General features: G+C 40.2%; 1 protein-coding gene across 4 annotated transcripts in view; it reads left to right on the top strand.

Annotated features, from left to right (window-relative positions):
* The first annotated feature begins 2331 nt into the window (after positions 1–2331).
* The window catches only part of TMEM14A (transmembrane protein 14A), a 30944-nt gene continuing 13154 nt past the window's right edge, over positions 2332–20121 (top strand). The window contains exons 1-6 of one of the 4 annotated variants that reach the window (XM_019658744.1): positions 2353–2636; positions 6155–6230; positions 7035–7120; positions 10216–10317; positions 11844–11931; positions 13400–13960. In XM_019658744.1, the coding sequence (XP_019514289.1) occupies positions 2525–2636; positions 6155–6230; positions 7035–7120; positions 10216–10317; positions 11844–11931; positions 13400–13439 (504 nt within the window). In that variant the 5' untranslated portion in view covers positions 2353–2524 and the 3' untranslated portion in view covers positions 13440–13960. Of the gene's footprint in view, positions 2637–5694; positions 5784–6154; positions 6231–7034; positions 7121–10215; positions 10318–11843; positions 11932–13399; positions 13961–20121 lie in introns of those variants that run through there. The other 3 variants (XM_019658742.1, XM_019658743.1, XM_019658745.1) reach the window with 3 other exon arrangements.

The raw sequence follows: 20121 nt of genomic DNA on the forward strand, positions 1-20121 counted from the left end.
TAACATGGGACAGAAAGAACTATGTCAGTTTTTTAAAAATTAAATATAGGAAATATCTAATTAGTCCTATCATTTTCATAGTCTCCTTTTAAAGTCTTATGTATTTTATTTTGACATATATTTGTATTCACGATATTCATAGCATATTAGCACAGCAGTATGTGTCTAATTTAGAAATAAACATTACACATATATTGGGATGCTTGTTCAAAATTTCTTTTACTGATGAACAGGCCCAAACGATAAGTCACCATGTAGGATCTGGAAGAAGAGAAGAATCAAGGACCAGGCTGTGTTTGTTTGTCTGTCTGTCTATTTGTTTAAAAATCAGGAAGTCTCCTGTGACTTTGGTTTTTATGAATCAATCTCCCAAAGCCAGGGTGCCCCTGGAAGAACTGATACAAACTGAATTTCTGAACTTTTGATAACGAGGCCCAGGCTCAGGAACCACAGGGCACTCACTGAAGTGTAAACATCAGGTGAGACCCTGCCTGAGCAGCCAGTCTGTCAGTCAAGCTCTCTCAACCTTGCTCTTGCTGTCTCTAATTCCACCTACATACACCTTATGAAAACCTGCATTACCATAGATTGGGAATTCTCCGAATCCAGAGGGACCTGAGAATGGAGATCAGGAGATCTGAGAACTTGGGTCAGAAAAAGAAATTTCCACTTTTCACCAACCTCTAATGAAAATTTAGCATTTCTTTCCATTAGGAAAATAGGCAGCAACCCACAGTAGTATTAGTACCTATGACTGTCATCACTAAGAATCAGATGTTCACATGTTATAAATACCTCAAAGTATTGTTTATGTGTACCACTACTTGGAAATTATGGTAATTATTAAACCCATTCCTAGATCTTGTAACTTAATAAAGAAGCACATCTATTGCATCACAGATTTAAATGTTTAGTATTTTGATAACTGCATTTCAATAAAATTGGTTTCCTTGGCAATCCTTTGGATTTTACCTTGTGCATTTCTCCAGACTACTGAAGGGGGTGATGGCACATTGCAAGTTAAGTGCCTCTACTGTGGATCATGAATTGAAAGCTTTACAAATAGGTAGAGGGAAATAGGCTTTGCTGCACCCCCACCTCGTGCGCTAACCTTACCAGTAGCTGGAGTAGGTGGCAGCTGATGGCATATAAATTGAGAAGACAATGGCCCCATGGCCTAAGAACTTTGTTCCCACATGTCCAAGAGTATAGAATTTCCATAGCATGCAAAGTTTTGTTCCTCTAGGTTTAGGTAAAACATGCCTTGAGTAGGAACGTCATGAGGCTGTGTCTACTAATATCTCAGTGACAGGAGTGTCAGGGAACTCAGCATCCAGAGCAACATCTTATAAATCCAGGCCCTGAGGTCCAGGGGGAAGTTATTTACCTGGGTTCACATCAGTTTAAGATACTGATACGTTCCAAGATGGTTTTAGTTTTATTCTGAATAGGGAAAGTGTCCTGAGAGTCTGAAGAGAGAGAAAGGGAACAGGCGGGGGCAAGGATGGGAATAAAAGGGGATGGAAAGGAGTGCTGGGAGAACTCAGCCAGACTTCAGGACACCACTCCCTCTAATCCATTCCAGTGCCTGCCATCAACTCGCCTGTGACTCTTCAGGAATCTTAACTCCCTAGGACCAACACAGGTTTCTCACAAGTTAGTCACATTACTTCTCATAAGCACTTTTAAGTACATGAAATAGATTAAGCATACAAATTTCGTAGAATTTAATGTATAGTCTCGGGTATTTGTTTTTAAAGAAAATGCTATTATTCCCAGCCCTACAGCACTCTTAGAGCTGCTTAATGACTCCTAGATGGGTTATTATATAAGGAAGCGGCCTAGACAGCAACACTGGACTGAGATGAGTTGCTACTGGGAGGCATAATTCCAAGTCAAGTTTCTTTGTGGGAACGGATTATCCTGGGACTAGACAAATTTACAGCGCCTTCCAATTCTGACACTATATACCTTTCCCTTCAGATACTTAATTAAGCCCAACTGATCCTGGGCTTGGAGTATAAAACAAGGGTCTGATCTCCCTGCCACATCTAGATGATCCGGTAGATTATGTGGTGTAATGAAGGATGCTCGTGCTTTGAAAACAGACAAACTTGGGCTCTAATCTTGGCACCCCACGGAGGCTTTGGCTCTCTCCACTGGAAACAGGAACAACCTGCTGGAGAGTATGTAAAAGACCCGGGTTGCTGTAAACACAAATATCCACTGGAATGAGCTTCAGGGTTGAAAACCTTTCGCATTCTGAGATTCCTGCTACACCCAGACCACTCCGCGCGCATGCTTGTTAGTTCCGCTCCGACAGGCAGGAGGCAGCGGACCCCAGACCCCAGCTCGGGGCCAGGGCCGAAAGCGGGGCAAACAGAATCAGTGGCCGATCCGGCCGCTGCCTGTTACGTTACATCAGCGCGAACACTCCAGGTGACCTAGTGGATTGGCCGCCTCCCCTCCGCCGGGCGGGCCTGGATGAAGCAACACTGAACCGAGGAAGATACGGACGCAACGCATGCGCGCAGCAAGGCAGGCGCGGTCCGGAACCAGCGGCCCCTGCCGACTGCGTGGAAAGTGGGGCGCAGAGTCGCAAGTCGCTGGCGACGCGGATCGCTTGCAGTCTTCAGGTACGAAGTTTACCCGCAGCTGGCTCCCGACTTTTGGTTTCAGCCGCAAGGAGGGCTCGTGGGGGTACAGGTGAGTTGTACCCCGCGCAATCGAGACCTTCCTGCCCTGAATTTTCTTGCAGAGGCGCAAAAATAAGCAGTCATACGGAGGACCTTGGTAGGTTTTTGCAGGAAATGAGGTCTGCTCTCCCAGGGATCGCTTCGCTGATCCTCCTGGAAAGTTCCCAAGTTTCTTCCTTCTCTCGAATCTTCACCTGTCCTTCCTCCAACCTTCCTGTAGCTAGAGAGAGGCGGGGCTCTTGGATCGTTGCAAAAATGCTTGGCAGGGTTTTAACCTGTCTAGCACCACCCAGACTTCACTCGAAAATGTGTTTTGAGCCTCAGGGAGTTCAGAGGTAGGTAATTGTTGATGCCCAACATGTGAAGATGCTTTTTATATAGTAGCTTACGGAAAACCTCTTAATGGGTCCCCTAAATTTTGCAGGGCTAGGGTCAAGGCAGGGCCCTGTCACCTCGTTTTGTACAAGGTACAGTAAGTTATTTTGCTGCATTGCGCCTAAGATGCTTTCTGGCCTTTCTAAGTGCTGAGCATCTCGTTTGCGATGGGAGCGCGTGATGCGTCCCACCTCATCCGTCACCCCTATTCCTTTCATGTTAACACAGCCTCTGGCTTTTCATGTGTGCTTCTGGGTAGGTCATATGGTGCTGCCATGGAAAAGGAGCAGGAGGGGTGGTTGTTTTTTGTCTGAGTTTTCTCTGAGTACAGAAACTTCTTGCAAGGATTGAGACTAGATTGACGTTGCCTCCTTAGAACAACACAGTTCACTGAGAAGATTCAGGGGTTGGCCGTGTTCTGGCATTGAGTTATACCTGGGGTAGGTCAGTTACAGAGTGCCTTCAGACAGAAATTGTGCCTTAGGCTCACTCATTCATTCAGCAAGTATTTACTAAGCACCTGCCTTACGCGTGCTAGTGAGCTTGGTGCTGTGAGGACAAAGATGAATTGAACCTGAGCTTTGCCTTCAAGGAGCTTGACTGGCTGAGAGGAGAGATAAACCCAATTTAGCCAACTCTGCCAAGTAGAAGAGGGTAGGGCCCCAAGAGCATCAAAGGAAGAGCTGGGGGACTTGGAGGAGGGAGAAGAAGCAGTGGTTTGCACCCAGAGTTTGGCTTAAGAAAAGCATTTGGCCCCCAGCCTACTATCTAATGCTGAGTGATCTCTCTTGTAAACTTCAGATCTGTATATACGGGTGCTTTCCTGCCTGTGTGTCAAGCATCTCAGACTAAATAGTCTCATCATTTCTGGTCACTTCCTTCCCTCACCACACACCTACTGCTATTCCAGTGCTCCCTCTTTCAGGGGATAGCATGGAGTCTCCCCAGCACCCCCCCCCCAACCTCTCCTACTGGTCCAGGCCAGAAACCTGACTCATCTCTGACTCATCCCTCTCCCCCGCACTCGCAGATCCAGGTTTATTGGTTCTACCTCTTGAATCTCTCTACCTCTCTCTACCCTTGTTGCTATTTTTCCAGGCCGGGCTACCATCATCTATTGCTTAGCATACTGCAACAGCCTCTCAGCTTATCTCCCATCCTCACGTCAACGCATCTCCCACTACGCCAGCCAGGAAGTGCTTGCTGGAATTGAGATCTGATTATGAGGCTCCCTTCATGCATTTCTCACTGCTCTTGGGACAGAAACCGAACTCCCGTCCATGGGAGTCCAGTCCTGTCTTTCTCACCAGCCTCATCTCTTTTTTCAACCCCCTTTGTACTTCTTTCCATTGAAAACATGTCATGCTTTCTCACTAGGCCTTTGCACATGTTTTCCCTCGGCCTACAAGATGCCCTTCCTTGCCACCCTCTTTACGTGGCTTGCTTCTACTCTCCCCAAGGTCCCAGCCGGGACCCTGCTTCCTCTAGGAATCTTTCCTCAGGCTCCCAAGCCTTGTGAGTTGCCCATGCCTCTCCTCTTAGGGCTCATTCACGTATCCACGTCCTCTGTTATTTTGTGCTGTAAGTCCTGGAAGACCAGGGCCTTGTCTGAGGGCATTTTCATTGCTTCCTACTGCCTTGCACAAAGAAAATGCTTAATAAATAGTTATTAAATGGAAGTCGGTAGGTATAAGTTGTAATGTTATGGTTTGATTCATTAAATGCCTGAATCATAAATCCACCCTACCTCAGTTGTTTTCTCAGTGGACTTTATACATGTCAAGTTTAAAAATGGGTTATAAGGGTGAAAGAGAAAAATAGTCATTTTCAGAGCAGCTAATAGTTGTGGAGTGCTCCGTATGTGCGAGACACTAGTCTAAGTGCTGTACAGTATTAACTCATATAATTATCCTAACAGCTCTGTGAGGTATATATTTCGATTATCCCTGTTTTACAGGTAGAGAAACTGAGTTACAGAAAGATTAACAAACAGGTCTAATGTTATACAGCTAGTAAATGGTGGCATCAGGTTTGAAGCCAAGCATGCACTGTAGGATATGATTAACTCTTTGAGAAAGACAGGAGGACTGAGCCTGAGATGCTTATAGGGCTGAAGATAGTTTTCCATTTGGTGAGATGGGAAACAGTGCAGTGTGCTCACAACTTTAAGCAATGAGACCAAGCAGAATTGATGAGTCCAGAATTTAAAAACTCTGAGGAACATCAGTTTCGTTTGCATATTCACTTTTTTTCAGGCAACTAACTCAATTATGAGAGTTATTACTATTATTTCTAGTGGTTAGGATCGAAACTTCTCTGAGTCTGAAATCTTGATTCTGTGTGAGCTCAGAGGTCTTGCTTTATTCTCTGTGCCTCAGTCTCCTCATCTGGAAAATGGGGATAATGATAGTACATCATTAAATGTGTTGGTACATGTAAGGCCTTAGAATGCTGCCTAGCACATGGTAATTGCTCAAAAACATCGTCTTCATTATTGTTATTTATTTATCCATCAGTCAGTCAACAGTGGTTTTTGAATACGTGTCCTTCCTACACATTCAGCCCCACTGGGCCACTTCTTGGGCACAGTTGAGTTCCCCTGTTTTAATTCTTCTTCCCACAGATGTAGAGGAGTTTTCAGTGTTGCCTCCTTTTCAGTACCATTATCTCCTCCAATGCCTTGGGTTCTCTCCATTAAGATCCTTCCTCACAGTAAGTTCTAGCTTATTCTCTGAGATAAGCTCAAAACCCTTTTACTGTTCTCCTGGGTCAGTTTGTTACCAATTGCTACAGGAAATAAAAGACCAGGTTAACCTAATTGACAAGCAGTGAGAAAACTAAAAATGCAAAGAAATTTTATACATTATTCCTCATATATACAAAGATATTTTCCCCATGAAGGAACTATAGATGTAAAAAACTTAAGATCTGAAACTACCACAAGGACTCTTGGAATTTAAAAAGCTACAAGGACCTTTATAGCTCATCTCATCTATTCCCCTCACTTTGGGGAGATTTGACCCTAAGAATGGGCCATGATCCAAGGACCAACAGCCACTAGTAACCAGTGTCCATGTCTCCAGCCTGTAGCCAGCATACTGTCTCCTCCATCCGAGAGAATCGTGAGCAGGACTTCAGTGGGACTTCTCACCCCTGGAGGTATGTTTCAACTGCTGTCAGTGTGATGCATAATAGGGTATCATTCTCATTCAGTTAACTTCATGCCAGGGCTTCATTATATTCGTTAGTGATTTACTATTGATTAAGTGTGGATGCCTCTGCCCCCACAAAAGAGCTATCCTAACAGCCAGAGTCAAAGCAAATGTCTAAAGTGAATCTGGTTCAGTCAATCAGCAAATGTCCATATTACCCCTTTTCTGTTCTTTGTGTGAGGGGAATGGGGGGACGAATATCTGTAAAAAATATGAATGAATTACAAGATGGAGTTGCTAATGTCAAGGAATGTAGAGAAAGGAGCAGTTTTCTCCAGACCAGGTGGATGGTGCAGGCTAGAGTGGCTAAGGATGTCGGGAGGAAGTTAAGAAGGGGAAGAAGGTACAGACGGGAGTGGGGATAGAAGGTGGTTGGGGTGTGTAGGTGGGGAGAGGGGGTCACCCCAGGCATGATGAGAAGCGAAAATTGTGGCGGTGTCTCCAGTGAGGAGGCCTGGCTCACCACAGCAGAAATCTTACTTGGGGAAGTGAAAGGAAATTAACAGCTGAGGGTACAGCAGGTCTTGAAGAGAAGAAAAGGAGAATCAACCTGAGTGTGCTTGAGAGTTATGAGCGTGGAGGGCGGACAGTGGTTAAGTGTTGGGAGAGAGAAGATCTAGCTTCCCTTTTTTTTAGTAGACTAGAGAAATTAATTTCTATAATTCTGTGTCATGCATTGTCACTTTTATATATATTTGCTCCCCCAAACTCTCTTTATTTTGTAAAATTTGTCCCTTCCCGCTCGCTTTAGAATTGCAATCTCGCCAATGGACCTTGTTGGCTTTGGTTATGCAGCCTTTGTGACATTCGGAAGTATTTGGGGATATAAGCGGAGAGGTAAGCCCAAACCAGATTGTTCATGAAAATGACGGTGGGGTGGTGGTGTTGTGCTGGGATTAACTGAGGGTCTGTAAGCAGGATGGGAAGGGATTTGTGGAAGGAAGGGGTTATGTAGGGCTGGGCATGGCAGAGCATTCCAATCTGGGGTTCCCAGTCTCGTTCCACCACAGAATTCTAATTTCATTTGTCATTATCAGCTGCATAGTTAATTGATTTAACCTTCTCAGGGCTACTGGCTTATTACTAAATGAGGAAATTTTTTTGTTCACATAGTCATAGTGTCAAAAAAACTGAATTATGTTGACATTGTGTGTTGGAAAGGAAAGTTCATTAAATACTTAAATATCATATCTGAGGTTGTCTCTCCATCCCTGTCGAAAAGAAGAAAAAAACCAAACCCAGTTGATAAAGTGTTTTCATGGAGAACAACGTTTTGTATTTTACTTTGTTTAAAGGTAGAAACATGTACAGTCATGGTGTCTGATATTTCTCTTGTATTTGTATTTTTAAAATGAAGTATATTTCAAATATTTGTGACATTAGTGGACTTGAGCTTGAGTGAAAAAAACAGGTCTACACAGTTATCAAAAGTTATTTCCTTCTTTAGAAATTGCTAAGAAGTCCAAGGTGAGGCATATTTCCAGGGGCTGGCAGGCTAGAATAGGTTCTCTTCTAAGATTCCTGAGAGCCTGTAACTCACCTTAGATTTTTGTTTGATCTTATATTTTTTCTCAATATAACACTGGGGATGTATATAACACACTGGATATATATATATATATATATATATATATATATATATATATATATATATATTTGTTGGAAAAAAAATGATGGCACTGAAGTAAGATTTGTATACAACGATTCTCAAAAGTTGATGTTTCATAGTCTACTTTAAAGGGTACTCAGTTTAAATCCTGATAGGATTGTTACTGAAAAGTTTTTGTTGTCAAAGACGTGTCTAAATAACCTGTATTACAGAACAGGAAAGAACATCTAGATATTTTTGCCTGCCTTTTAGAGGGGTGAGAAGAAGTGGTTTGGGGGTGGGGTAGAGAATTGGAGTGGGGGAAGGGATAAGGGGAGGGATTTACTTTACTATTCTAACCCAAATCTCTTCAGGAACAAATGAAATCGCATTAGCTGTAAGATCTCTGATTTCAGGGGCTTGTTGCTCAGCTGCACAATGGTTCCTTGGCCTCCTGTGAGAGCTCCCCACTGAGTTACCCTGGAAGCCCCTGGGGGTATTATGTGTTCAAAGAAGCCCACTCTTATAGCATAATTGGGTTAAGAGCACAGGCCACAGAATCTCGCAGGCCCAAGTTCTGCTCTTGACACTACTGTTACTAGCTCTGATGCTCATGCGAGTTGTTTTAACTCCTGGGCCTTGAGTCCTCATTTGTAAATTAATCTGTTAGGATGAAATAGAATAATCTCCTTAACTATGACTTTATCTGACTTCTGCTTGATCGTGAGCACCCAGGCATGCATTTTGTCAGTATTTATCTAGGGCTGCCTGTGTACCCAGCACTGTTTTGGGCCCTGGGAAGACAGCAGTGAGCAAAAAGACATGGGGCTCACAAGTGAGTGGGGGAGACCGACATTAGATACATGAACAGGTGTATAAATACATGATGATGACCAATGGGAGGCTGTAATGGGGGCCCTCATTCAGAATGATGGGTCAGAGAAGGCATCTCTGAGAAACGAACACTTCAGGCACCATCCAAAGGGGAGCTGCAGTTGCCCAGGAAGAGCAGTCCAGGCAAGGAACAGCATTGTCTGGAAGCCGTGAGAAAGAAAGCCTCTGGCATATTCAAGGAACTGAAAGAAGACCCGGGCTGCAACAACAGAGCGGGAAGCACTCACTGAGGGTTTTTAATTAGGGGAGTGACCTGTCCAGATGGATGTTTTTAAAAGATCATATTGCTGTGTTTGGAGAATAGATTTGGCTGGAGGTTGGGAGGAGCAATGAGGAATTTAATATTATTTCCAACTGTAGCATTCTAGCCTTTTTATACATATTTGACATGGATAATCTTATTAACCCTGTTTTGCAACTGATCAAACTCAGAGAGGCCAAGTGATTTAACCAAAATCCTGTAGGCAGTAAGAATTAGGACTAGAACCTAGGGCATTTGGCTTCTCATTCAGGATGCTGGGTGTGTGTGTGTGTGTGTGCGCGCGCGCGCACTCACGTGCGCTTGCTCTTATATTGCTCCAGTGGTTCTTAACTCTGACTGCAACCTGAATTCCTATGGATATTTAAAAAACAGAAATACCTTGACCCTACTCCTAGGGATTCCAAACACAGAGATTCTAAATAGAGAGTTCCATGAAGAGAGGATTGTGTATCTTGTTTAGTGTTACTGGTATGTAACCCACTGCCGAGTGCACAGAAAGTGCTTGGTGTTTGTCACAGTGCCCTGGTACATTGGGTCGATGGGTTCGGGGCTGGCTGGCTGTGTCAGTGCCCTGGTTCTTCCCATTTCTCAGTGTAGTCACCATTCATCCCTGAACCCTGACATCTTGAGGCCAGAAGTTTTGTTAATTATTCAAAATAGAACCAGTATTTGATTTGCACAGCACTTCTCTTTCTACCCCTATACACTAAAAATAGCTTTGCATCTTATTTTTATCCTCACAACCTCACAGTAAAAAGATGGAGTCAAGGAGAGTAGGAAAGAAAAAGGAAAAACAGAGATAGATAAATAGATAGATGATAGATAGACAGACAGATAGAGAGAGAGAGAGAGAGAGAGAGAGAGAGAGAGAGAGAGAGAGAGACATAAATAGGTCCACTAATTTCCCAACATCATGCCCTCAAGGCCAAAACCACTACTACTACAAGGCAGGTTTTCTTATTCCCTCAGGTGATGCCTAACCCCTGCATTGCTATGCATGTGGGGTTCCTCTGCCTTGCATTTTGGGTTCAGCATGAAAGTCATTTTTTAGAAACTGGCCTATCATTAGTTTGGCTTTGTTCAGTCACAGTGCCCAAGTAGAAATACATTTGAAGGTGCATGTATCATATTTGAAGAAATTCCTTTCGTTTTGTGATTCTCTTTCTGAGTACATACTTTTTTTTCCAGGTGGTATCCTGTCTTTGATTGCTGGTCTTTTTCTTGGATTTTTAGCTGGCTATGGAGCTTACCGTGTCTCCAATGACAGGAGGGATGTAAAACTGTCACTATGTAAGTAAGGCATTTTTCCCAGTTGTGGAGAATTGAACCTTGGGGTAGCTTTTTTGATGCCCTATACTGAGTATTCTAGAAGATATATAGTCGGATGGCAAGTGGCCATATACATGTGTCAAGACTGAACACAATTCTTCTTCCTTCCTAGGCAGACCCAATCAAAAATAATGACATTGCCACTAGGCCTTCCAGCTCAGAAAAATATTTCTATAAAACTTGTCACTAGAAAAGTAAAATGAAAATTAGAAAAAGCAATGAATTATGCCCAGATTTTCTGTTAACTCTCCTAAATGTATATTTAGTATAGTTTGCGTTGCTGGGAAAATACCTAAAAAGAGCCAGCTTTGCATTATTTTATTTAATTAACATATAGCTTTTAGCTCCTTCTTTGCCTCAAGACTTAACCTAGACAAGCAAGGTTGACCCTTTTGTAGTTTCTTCCCTTGTTGGGCTTTGTAGGAAAATATCCACAGAAAAAACGGAAACTCGTGTGTGTTTAAAGCAGCCAAGATGCTTGGCTCGTTTTTGTCTAGCTTGAAAGAGAAATGCAGTGAAGGTTTGGAAAAACTACACCTAGGAAATTTTCTTTATTTAATTTGATTATTATTCCAAGGGCACTGGTGGGGTATTGAGAAAACTACAAACGAAGAGAAAGTGTATCAGTTCTATATTTGAGGGAGAAAAAGAGATTTGGTGGTTTGTTTATTTTCTTAATTTAATTAGGAGCTAGGGATATTTTTATTATGAAATTATGTTAGAGGATAAAGATATAGATATATAAGGCTTTGTATTCTTATACATTTAAATAGTTCACATGTTTATTGTCAATCATTTTGGGTTTTATTGTATTAAACGATTTTTCTCTGAAAGCTGTTCTTAATCAATGCCTTAATCTCTTACATAAAATCACCTTACTCTTTATATTGTGTCAACTCCTAAAAGGCTGGTGTGATGCTTCTGAATTTAATATTATAACTTCGACTAGTTCTTTTTTCTTTCTTTTTTTTGTCTCCAGGCTTCAAATGTCCCAAAATGGAAAGCTACAGAATAAAAAGTCACTTTCTTCTAAATACTAAAACAGTATTATTTTATTAATTAGTTCTTACTTGAAAAAAAGATAGTGATTGTATTCCCTATATTCAGTTTACTAAACATTTTTTGTGTCTCCTGTGGGTCCAGGTATACTGGCTAGTATTGCTGAGGAATGTTGAATAAGACAGGTCCTAATCTTTAAGGAGTAGTCTATAAATAGAAATTTAAGCTGGAAAAAGACTTTCTTTTGAAGACATTTCAAGAATGGATTTTAACATGCTTGTTTACATAAACCTTGCTGAAGAGCTAGTTCACAATGTGTTTTAATAGAGCACTTCATCTTTTCAAGAAAATAGCAACTCAATATCTTTCCAAGAAAATAGCAACATAATAGTGTTCTATTAGAAAGCTGAAATGAGATCGCTTTCTTTCACAAGCAAGCATTGATAACATGTTTGAAACTCTGGTTCATACATTACTTTGTTTTTCAGTTACAGCGTTCTTTCTGGCCACCATGATGGGTGTGAGGTTTAAGAGATCCAAGAAAGTAATGCCAACTGGCCTAGTTGCAGGTTTAAGGTAAGACACACTATATTGGTCTATATTTTCATCTGCCCTCATTTTGAAGTGCTGCATTTTTGGCAAAGTGTCAAAGTAATTTTTATTATGGTAAACATGACTGTAAACCCTTAAACTATCATGCATTCTGTGTTTGGTATTGATGTACACATGAACGTTTTTGTTGGATACACTTAGTGTTGCGATAGTATCTGATCGCATGTACACACTTACCATTTTTCAGACTAAAAAACGAAAGCCTCATTTTTGCCTCAAGATTTACCCATCTGAGGCAGTAAATGTATTCATTTAAATCTGATACTCAGTCTCTCTTAGAGCGACAGTCTGCTGCAGTTATTTTGAGTTTTTAAGGGAGAAAACAATATTTTTTAAAAAGATAACTAGGGAGCTTCAAGTTTCTCTTAATTTGATTCCAGTAATTCTATCCGTGAGATTAAGCATATTACCAAGTAAAAATTTATAGGTAAAATTTTAATTCTTCCCAAAAGCTGTCTTTCTATGTTGAAAGCCATAAACATGTTCATATCCTTTGATATACATTTTCACCTTTTGGAATTTATTCCAAAGGAATAATGAGTGTATACAATGACTGATGTTTATTGCAACTTTATTTCTAATGGAAAACCTGATAAATTGAAAAATTAAAGACAACCTAAAAATTCACCAGTAACTAAATGTTTCAATGAATGTTTTGTCCACTTAATGGAATATTGAACAGGCATTACATGTCACGTTTTCAAAAACTGTGTAGTAGTATTGGCAAATCTTGACATAAGATTTTTTTAAAGGATGAATAAAATGTGATCTCAATTTAAATATGTTTATGTATAAAAAACCAAGACCTCAAAACTATTCGTGTTTATCTCTGGGCGGTAGCGTAATAAGTAATTTTCCTCTTCCTTTCTGTAGAATTTTCTAGTGTGGCTGTGTATTATATTTATGATTTGTGGATATAAAATCATTATGTTTATGATTTTGTGATTACAAAGACTGCTTTCCAGTTATAGGCCTGCCTAAAAAATGATACTTGATGGTGGAAAGAATCAGAAGTAGGGTTTGCACATTAAGAAGACAAGACCCTAATCAATGGAAAGTAGCTGAGACTGTAATAATACCTCCCCCCAAAACTGCTCCTAGATTATTTTTTTTAATTGACTTACTTTACTATGAAAGTTTTGTGTTTCTTCAAAACCTCTGTCTCATAAAGCCTCATCCCAGATTTTAAGAACAGTGAGTTCTGATTTTTCTCATTCAGTCAGTGGACATTTGTAAGTGGCTTAATTCAGTCATGTCTGGGAAGTTCAAATACAGGGAAAATGAGATCACCCCTGCTCCCAGGAGCAGAAGGAGGAGAGAATGCTGGAAGCCAGAGTTTAGTCACACCACAGGTTAGGGGAGCGCAGGGCCCTTCTGTCTCATGCCATGTAAGAGCGACCCCTCACTTTGCCTTTCTTTTATTTTAATCCAGCCTCATGATGATTCTGAGACTTGTCTTACTGATGCTCTGAGAATCTGGAGGAACTGAAAACTAAATTCATGTCATTCATTCTACACTAACAGGCAGAGCACACTCTTTGAACTCAAAAGATAAATTTCAATATGGAATATTAAGTGTCTTATGTTAGAAATAAAAACACTGTCACCTCTAATATGAACACTAGTTTTTTGTAATGAAAAAACTTTGTTTTCTAATTGTCAGGTACTGTTTTCATTAATGATATTTAATGAATTGTGATACACTCTTTCATTTGCTTTGTTTAATTTTATGGATGTAGCGTTTTTCGATAATTCCAAATACTCATCTGAAATAAGTTTAAATTAAACTACAGCTTATCAGATGATAGACTGCCTTAAGTGGACTTCACAGAATGCTAATGTATTTATCATTTGTATTATAGTAGAAATTATATTTTTTCCATTTTGTATTGTTCCCAACATTGTTTTTTCCTTTAATAAATTCCATTCTCAGCACACTTTGTGTACTAAAAGAATGTATTCAGTATTCAAATAAAAGATGTTCCCTTTTAAACCTGTTTCTTCCATTTTAGTGTCTCCTCTGTATACTCAAATCACCTTTGATATTTAAATGTTCAAGTATTAATGAAAGAGACTGAGAACGAGGGTTATTTAAGCCAGATCTCTTCTGCAGGAGCAGATATTCATTGTCATTCTCATTCTCTCTCTCTTCCTGAAACAGTAATAATTCTGAAACAAAAATGGTTTTGTCTCAAATTGCCACTTCATTTTTAGTCATGGTAAGTCCAAGGCACTTACTTTTAGGGCCCAGACTGAACTTCAGGAGACCCAAGTCCCAGCCCAGTTCTTCCACTGATTGGTTGAATGCTCTTTGGGAGGTCATTTCCTCTCTCTAGAACTCAGTTTATCACCCTTAAGGAGAAATTGGGACTAAATGATCAACAAGACCCCTTAGAGCTCTAAAAATCTGCAGTTTTGGTCTTGTTGGCTCTGTGCAATGGTGTCAGATTTCAAACCCTTTATTTTATTTTTTTTAAAATTGAAACATTGGTTAGTTACTTTATAAAAATTTCAGGTGTGCAACATTATAATTCGATATCTGTATACACTATAGTGTCACCACCAAAAGTCTAATTTCCAGCCACCACCATACATTTGACCTCCTTTACCCATTTAACCTTCCCCCTACCCCATTCCCCTCTGGTAACCACCAACCTTTGTATCTGTGAGTCTGTTTTTTGTTTTGTTTTGTTTTGTTTGTTCATTTGTTTCTTTTTTGTTTTATATTCCACATGAATGAAATCATACAGTTTTTGTCCGTTTCCATCTGGCTTATTTCACTTACCATAATTCCCTCAAACCCTTTCTTTAAATGAAAGGGTGGAGAGAGTTCCCAACTGATAACAGCAGAGTTGATATGGTTGTGTTTGGTTACCTTTCCCAATTGACTTGCAAAGTGGTTATTAAAATTTCAGTGATAAGTAATTCAATTAAGGAAAGAAAGAAAGAAAAAAAAAAACCCTACTGATTTAACCAAATAGGAAACCCAGACAGAATCCTCTAATAGACTTTCAAAATATCCTATCTAAAACAAAAAAAAAAATTCCACTTATTCTAATGGTGCCAAAGAGGTTGTTGCAACAAGCAAGTCTGGAAAAGCAGTTATTATTGGGGTGCTCTGTGCCCTTGCTGACAGTCAAAGGCAATTGAGAAGAACCTTCATATTCAGATTGCCAACAGCTTCTACTCAAACCATGATTATGATACTTAAGTACAAACTGTGAACTTGACCATAGAAATATATACTGTATCTGGAAAATGCTCTAGTAGTTGAAAGTTTAAGAAACTAGTTTGAAGCTATGCCATGTCCTAAACTTTTTACAAAAGGTGGTGGAAGTGGCTGATGGGGATGGGTCAGCTTTGATGATGTTCGCAGTAAACACGCCAGTCAGAGTGAGATCCTGTGGTCAGCCTGGGGCATGGAGGAAGGAAGTTCTTCCATTTTTGCCCCATGAATGTCTGATGTGTTCCCTGCTTATAGAGCCTTTTTTGATAATTAAACTAAGAATGATAATAATGTTATTCATAATAACTGATTTATTGAGCATTGTTATATAGAAGACACTTTACCAAGTAAACAACGTTGGAGCATCTGCCATGTTCACAGTGATTCATTCCCCTTCTCCAAGAACTGCTTGATCTCGCTCAGCTCGTGCAGAGGGTTGATGGGCTCCTGCCAACCGTGGTCGTACTACAGAGCCCCACCTTCCTGCCATGATTAATTTGACTGGGTCCCTTGAGTCACCTGACTCAACTGAAACCCAGTTTTCATCCGAGGAATTTAGCATTGAGACTGAGGCAACTCTATGTATGACTGGCACGTATAAACTCAGGGACTGTGGTACAACCATGTTTTATCACACAGAGTGAGGAACAGAGAAAGGTAATTGGTAAAGGGAGCAAAACAAAGGCGGCAGATGGAGAGAGGAGATTGAAAGAGAGTACAGTAAGTCCTCATTTAATGTTGTCAGTAGGTTCTTGGAACTGACGAAAGAATTAGTATAAAAAACTTATTTTACCATAGGCTAATTGATAGATATGATTTAGGTTCCTATGACATCTCATCCACATTATAATCAAAGGACAATAAACAAATTTGAGGACCTGCTGTATACCAGGAAATGTTATTTGGTGTGTTATTGTGTTAAATTGGGAAAAGCCTGATGAATCAACTGTTCCCTTCATCTGGAAAGCATGTTCATCATGGTACCTGCTTGCACCTGCACATGAGAAATGAGCAGATCCTACTCATTCATCAGTGGACTTGCTATGCTGCCTTCTGTGAGGTTCCCTGTCATGTCTAGTACCTGCTCCCTAAGCTGTGTTTGACAGAGTGGGTGTGCATGCCATCTGGGTTGGCTCTGCTCCCCACCCACCTACCACCCCTGTATTGTTACAGTCCCAGCATACCCCAAGCCCTGAGACTACCTAAAGTATGAAAATTATATTACTTTTCAAATCAGCATTTTAATTATCATGTTTTTCTCTTTCAAGAATTGAAACCATCCCCTTTTGCAAGAGAAACAACAACAATAAACCTCTCACTCTTATATAACATGTCGTACCCTTAGGGGTGGGTGACAACCAAGAGTTCCGTACACTGTATTTCCACCCTATTCACCATATTTCTTCCACTTAATATCTCTCCCAAGTAATTGTGAATTGACTGGATGGCAGAGAAACAAAGATTCTCAGGCTTTGGAGTTGCAAAAGACTGATTTTGAGTTTAAAAGACCTTAAAGTGTATGCCATGTTCTGATTATCTATTGCTACATAACAAATTACCTCAAAACTTAGCAGCTTAAAACAGTCATTTAATTTTGCTTACGATTTTATGGTTTAGGAATTCGGAAGGGCTCAGTGAGCGGTTCTTGCTGGGAGTCTTTCATGCAGCTCTCAGTCAGGTGTTGGCTGGGACAGGAGTCAGCTGAAGGCTCTACTAGGCTAAGTCTCCAAGATGGCTCCCACACATGGCTAGCAATTGACGCAGTCTGCTGGCTAAGAGCTTAGCTGGGCTTTTGACTAAAGTACCTACCCATGGCCTCTCTATGTCACTTGGGCTTCTCACAGCATGGTGACTGGGTTCTGAGAGGAAGCATCTGAAGAGTGAGTGTTCTGAGACCAAAGCAGAAGCTGCAGGCCTTCTCTGATCAAAAGTCACATAATATTATTGTCACCATAGCCTACAGGTTTCGAGTGAGTCACTGAGGCCAGCCCAGATCCAAGGGGAGGGGAATTAAACCCCACCTCTCTTTGGAAGAAAGGTCAAAGAATTTGCCACCATCTTTAAACCCAACACATGCCACAAACAAATGATTTAGAAGAATTGAAGAAGAGTTTAGTTGCTCTCTGGAATTGAGGTAGAAGAAGAGAATTGAAGGGGGACGGAAGTGAAGTTAGACCCTGAAGTATGCATGAGAGGAAACCCCTCTCTCTTTTCACATCAGCTCAGTCAAATACAGGAGGAGGCAAGCTAAGAAATGCCAGGATCCCTATATGGCTTTGGGAATCTGTGAACCTAGGAAACCTTTGCTTTACTTCTTGCAAACTCAGAGTTACTCGAAAGCACTGGGTAGAAATGTCTAGGTACTATGCCTAGGTAGATGGGCTTGAGATGGCCTGAGAGTTCTCCACATAAGAACCAGATATTTCCAATGCACAGTTACAAATTCAAAAGACCTGGCGGTGTTAATGAAGGGTGCAGCAGTTTTCTGCAAGACTATCACCAGGACACAAGGTAGGAATGAGGAGGCATTGGCAGTCTCCTGTGTGGACAGTGTCTTCAGGTGGAATGGCCCTCTACCTGGTGCCTGGGGACTTAGATATAACCCTAGAGAAAATATGAGGGTGGGTTTGGGGGAGGAGACTGGAACTGTGTGTGATTTAGTTTGTGCCTTTGGTGGAGTGGGGCTCAAAATAGAAATTATATTCAGTTAGAGAAATATGAGTGTAAAGACATTGTTATACTTCTTGAGTTGTTGAATTGATTCACCCATATCTCCACAAATAACATCAAGTTCCCTTCTCAGAGTGGACTGCTTAGAATCAGTTTTAACAATCAGTAGAATAATAATTATCAAAGAAAGTAAACCATACAACAGATGCTTTTACATTAAACAAAATAGAGGGAACATTATCTTGTATTGCATTCAAAGGTTTGTTTTTCACAATAATATCTGAGGCTCTCATAAGACCTCAAAGTTTTAAAGTTCCAGAAAGATGACCTGGAGTAGGATTTATTCTGAATAGCAAGATTGGCAATGTTTTACTATTTCTTAAAAGCAAAAGTGTATTCTGAATGCCAATGTCTGAATTAGTTGCCTCGCTTAAGTATTTCAAGTCAAAATGTCTTGACTTTATATTCTATTCAGGTGTTTATCTCCTAAAAGATAATGAATTATAGATTATAGGTGGGTCACCTCTGAAAAGATGTTTAAAGGTGAACATATCTTCATTAAGAGTTTTTGGAAAACTAATCAAATTCAATTGAATAAGTTTTCTTCATAACTCATTTGGAGTTATTCCTAATAAAATGATGAAATATGTAAAAAATAAAATATCCATATGTATAATAGATAATAGTAAATCCACTCATTCAAGCTGTACATATTAATTTGAGGTGAGAGAGTAACGAGTATTTGGCGAGTAGAACTCAATATGGTTAATTCATTTTAAACCATTTGAATTATAATTTTGGCTTTCATTAAAGCTGTAACTTGATTATAAACAGAAAAATTAGAAATATTTTTAATATTTGTGACTTCAGTGTTAAGAATATAGTAAACACATTATAGAATAGTTGCTGGATTTCAACAACTGAATTTGTTTGCTTAAGAGAAAGTACTACTTCCTCAGACAAACGATACCAAACAGAACTCTGAGCAACAAGTCTTAATAGAATATCATCTTCCATCAGCTTTTCCCAGCTCTCGCTTTCCTTTTGTAACTACTTCCAACTCTTTTATTGAAGTGAGGGGAAATCCTAAGAAAAAAGCACAACAGACTCTAAGAACACTGATGACAATCCTTTCCACCTATTTGCAGAAAAGGAGGGATTAGAAGCAATTATTGTGCATTTATCTCATTCTAGCCAGGAGAAATTCAGCAGGCAAGCAAACCTGCTAAGTAGATAATTTAATAGCTTTTAAGGGTGACTCTAAAGTAAAAAAAAAAATCAAAGGAAATAATTCATTGTTTAAAGTGTGTATCAATAAAAGGAATTAAATATACCAGGAACTGCATGGCTTTTTTTTTTTATCTTCAGTTTAGCATTCTGGAATTTTATCTCCAATCATCGTGGCACCATGCCTCCATTCTTCTTTGTCTATTGAAACTGAGTTTTAGTAATGTGGATTCGTGGGTAATTTAAGATGAATAAGAATTTTCCCCCCTATAAAAGTCAACCTAGTAATCTAGTGCACAGTACATTTCATGTATCCTTGGGTACTGAATACATATTTTCTGGTTTATGGAAAACATTTATGTCCTGCTTATGACATAAAGTGAAGTTTGCTTTGCTCCCATAAAGATGCTGTCTGGATACTTGTTGGTCTTATTTGGAAAGGTCTGTGCTTCTGTCTCCTTAAAGGAGGATCCACTTGGTACTGGGAACTAAATTGTTACTAAGTGGAAAATGAGGCTTTGTAAAATAATCAGATGCTAGTTAGATAAGCAAACAAGTTAGTTTATTTAAACTATACTGGGAAAAATTTTAGGCAAAATTAATTCTTTAAGAAATCCCAATGACCTATTATATATTAATCTAATGTTTTTAAATTGTCAAACAATCTTGAAACATGGAACTTCACAATTAAGTGCAATTTTTGCATGTCAGCATTTAGAACATTTTTTTCTTTCCATACATATATGTGAGTGCACAGATACATTTGTTTTAAAGATTTTTATTGGGGAATTGGGGGGATGGGAACAGTGCTGGGGAATTGCGGGGAGGGGAACAGACAAGTTGCTGTCGTTTTGTTCTTCAGCCTAGTTGTGGAGGACGTTGCTTCTCTGGCCCAAGTTGGCACCATCATTGCTCTCTTCCCAGGTGAGGCACATCAGTCGCTGGCTTCTGGATGGCTGCTCACGCTGGCTGCTGGCTACATACGGTAGCCCATGGCAACCCACTGCCACAGGGGCTGCAGCCTATGCCGT

This window comes from Hipposideros armiger, unplaced genomic scaffold (assembly GCF_001890085.2).
Source record: "Hipposideros armiger isolate ML-2016 unplaced genomic scaffold, ASM189008v1 scaffold_288, whole genome shotgun sequence".
NCBI lineage: Eukaryota > Metazoa > Chordata > Mammalia > Chiroptera > Hipposideridae > Hipposideros > Hipposideros armiger.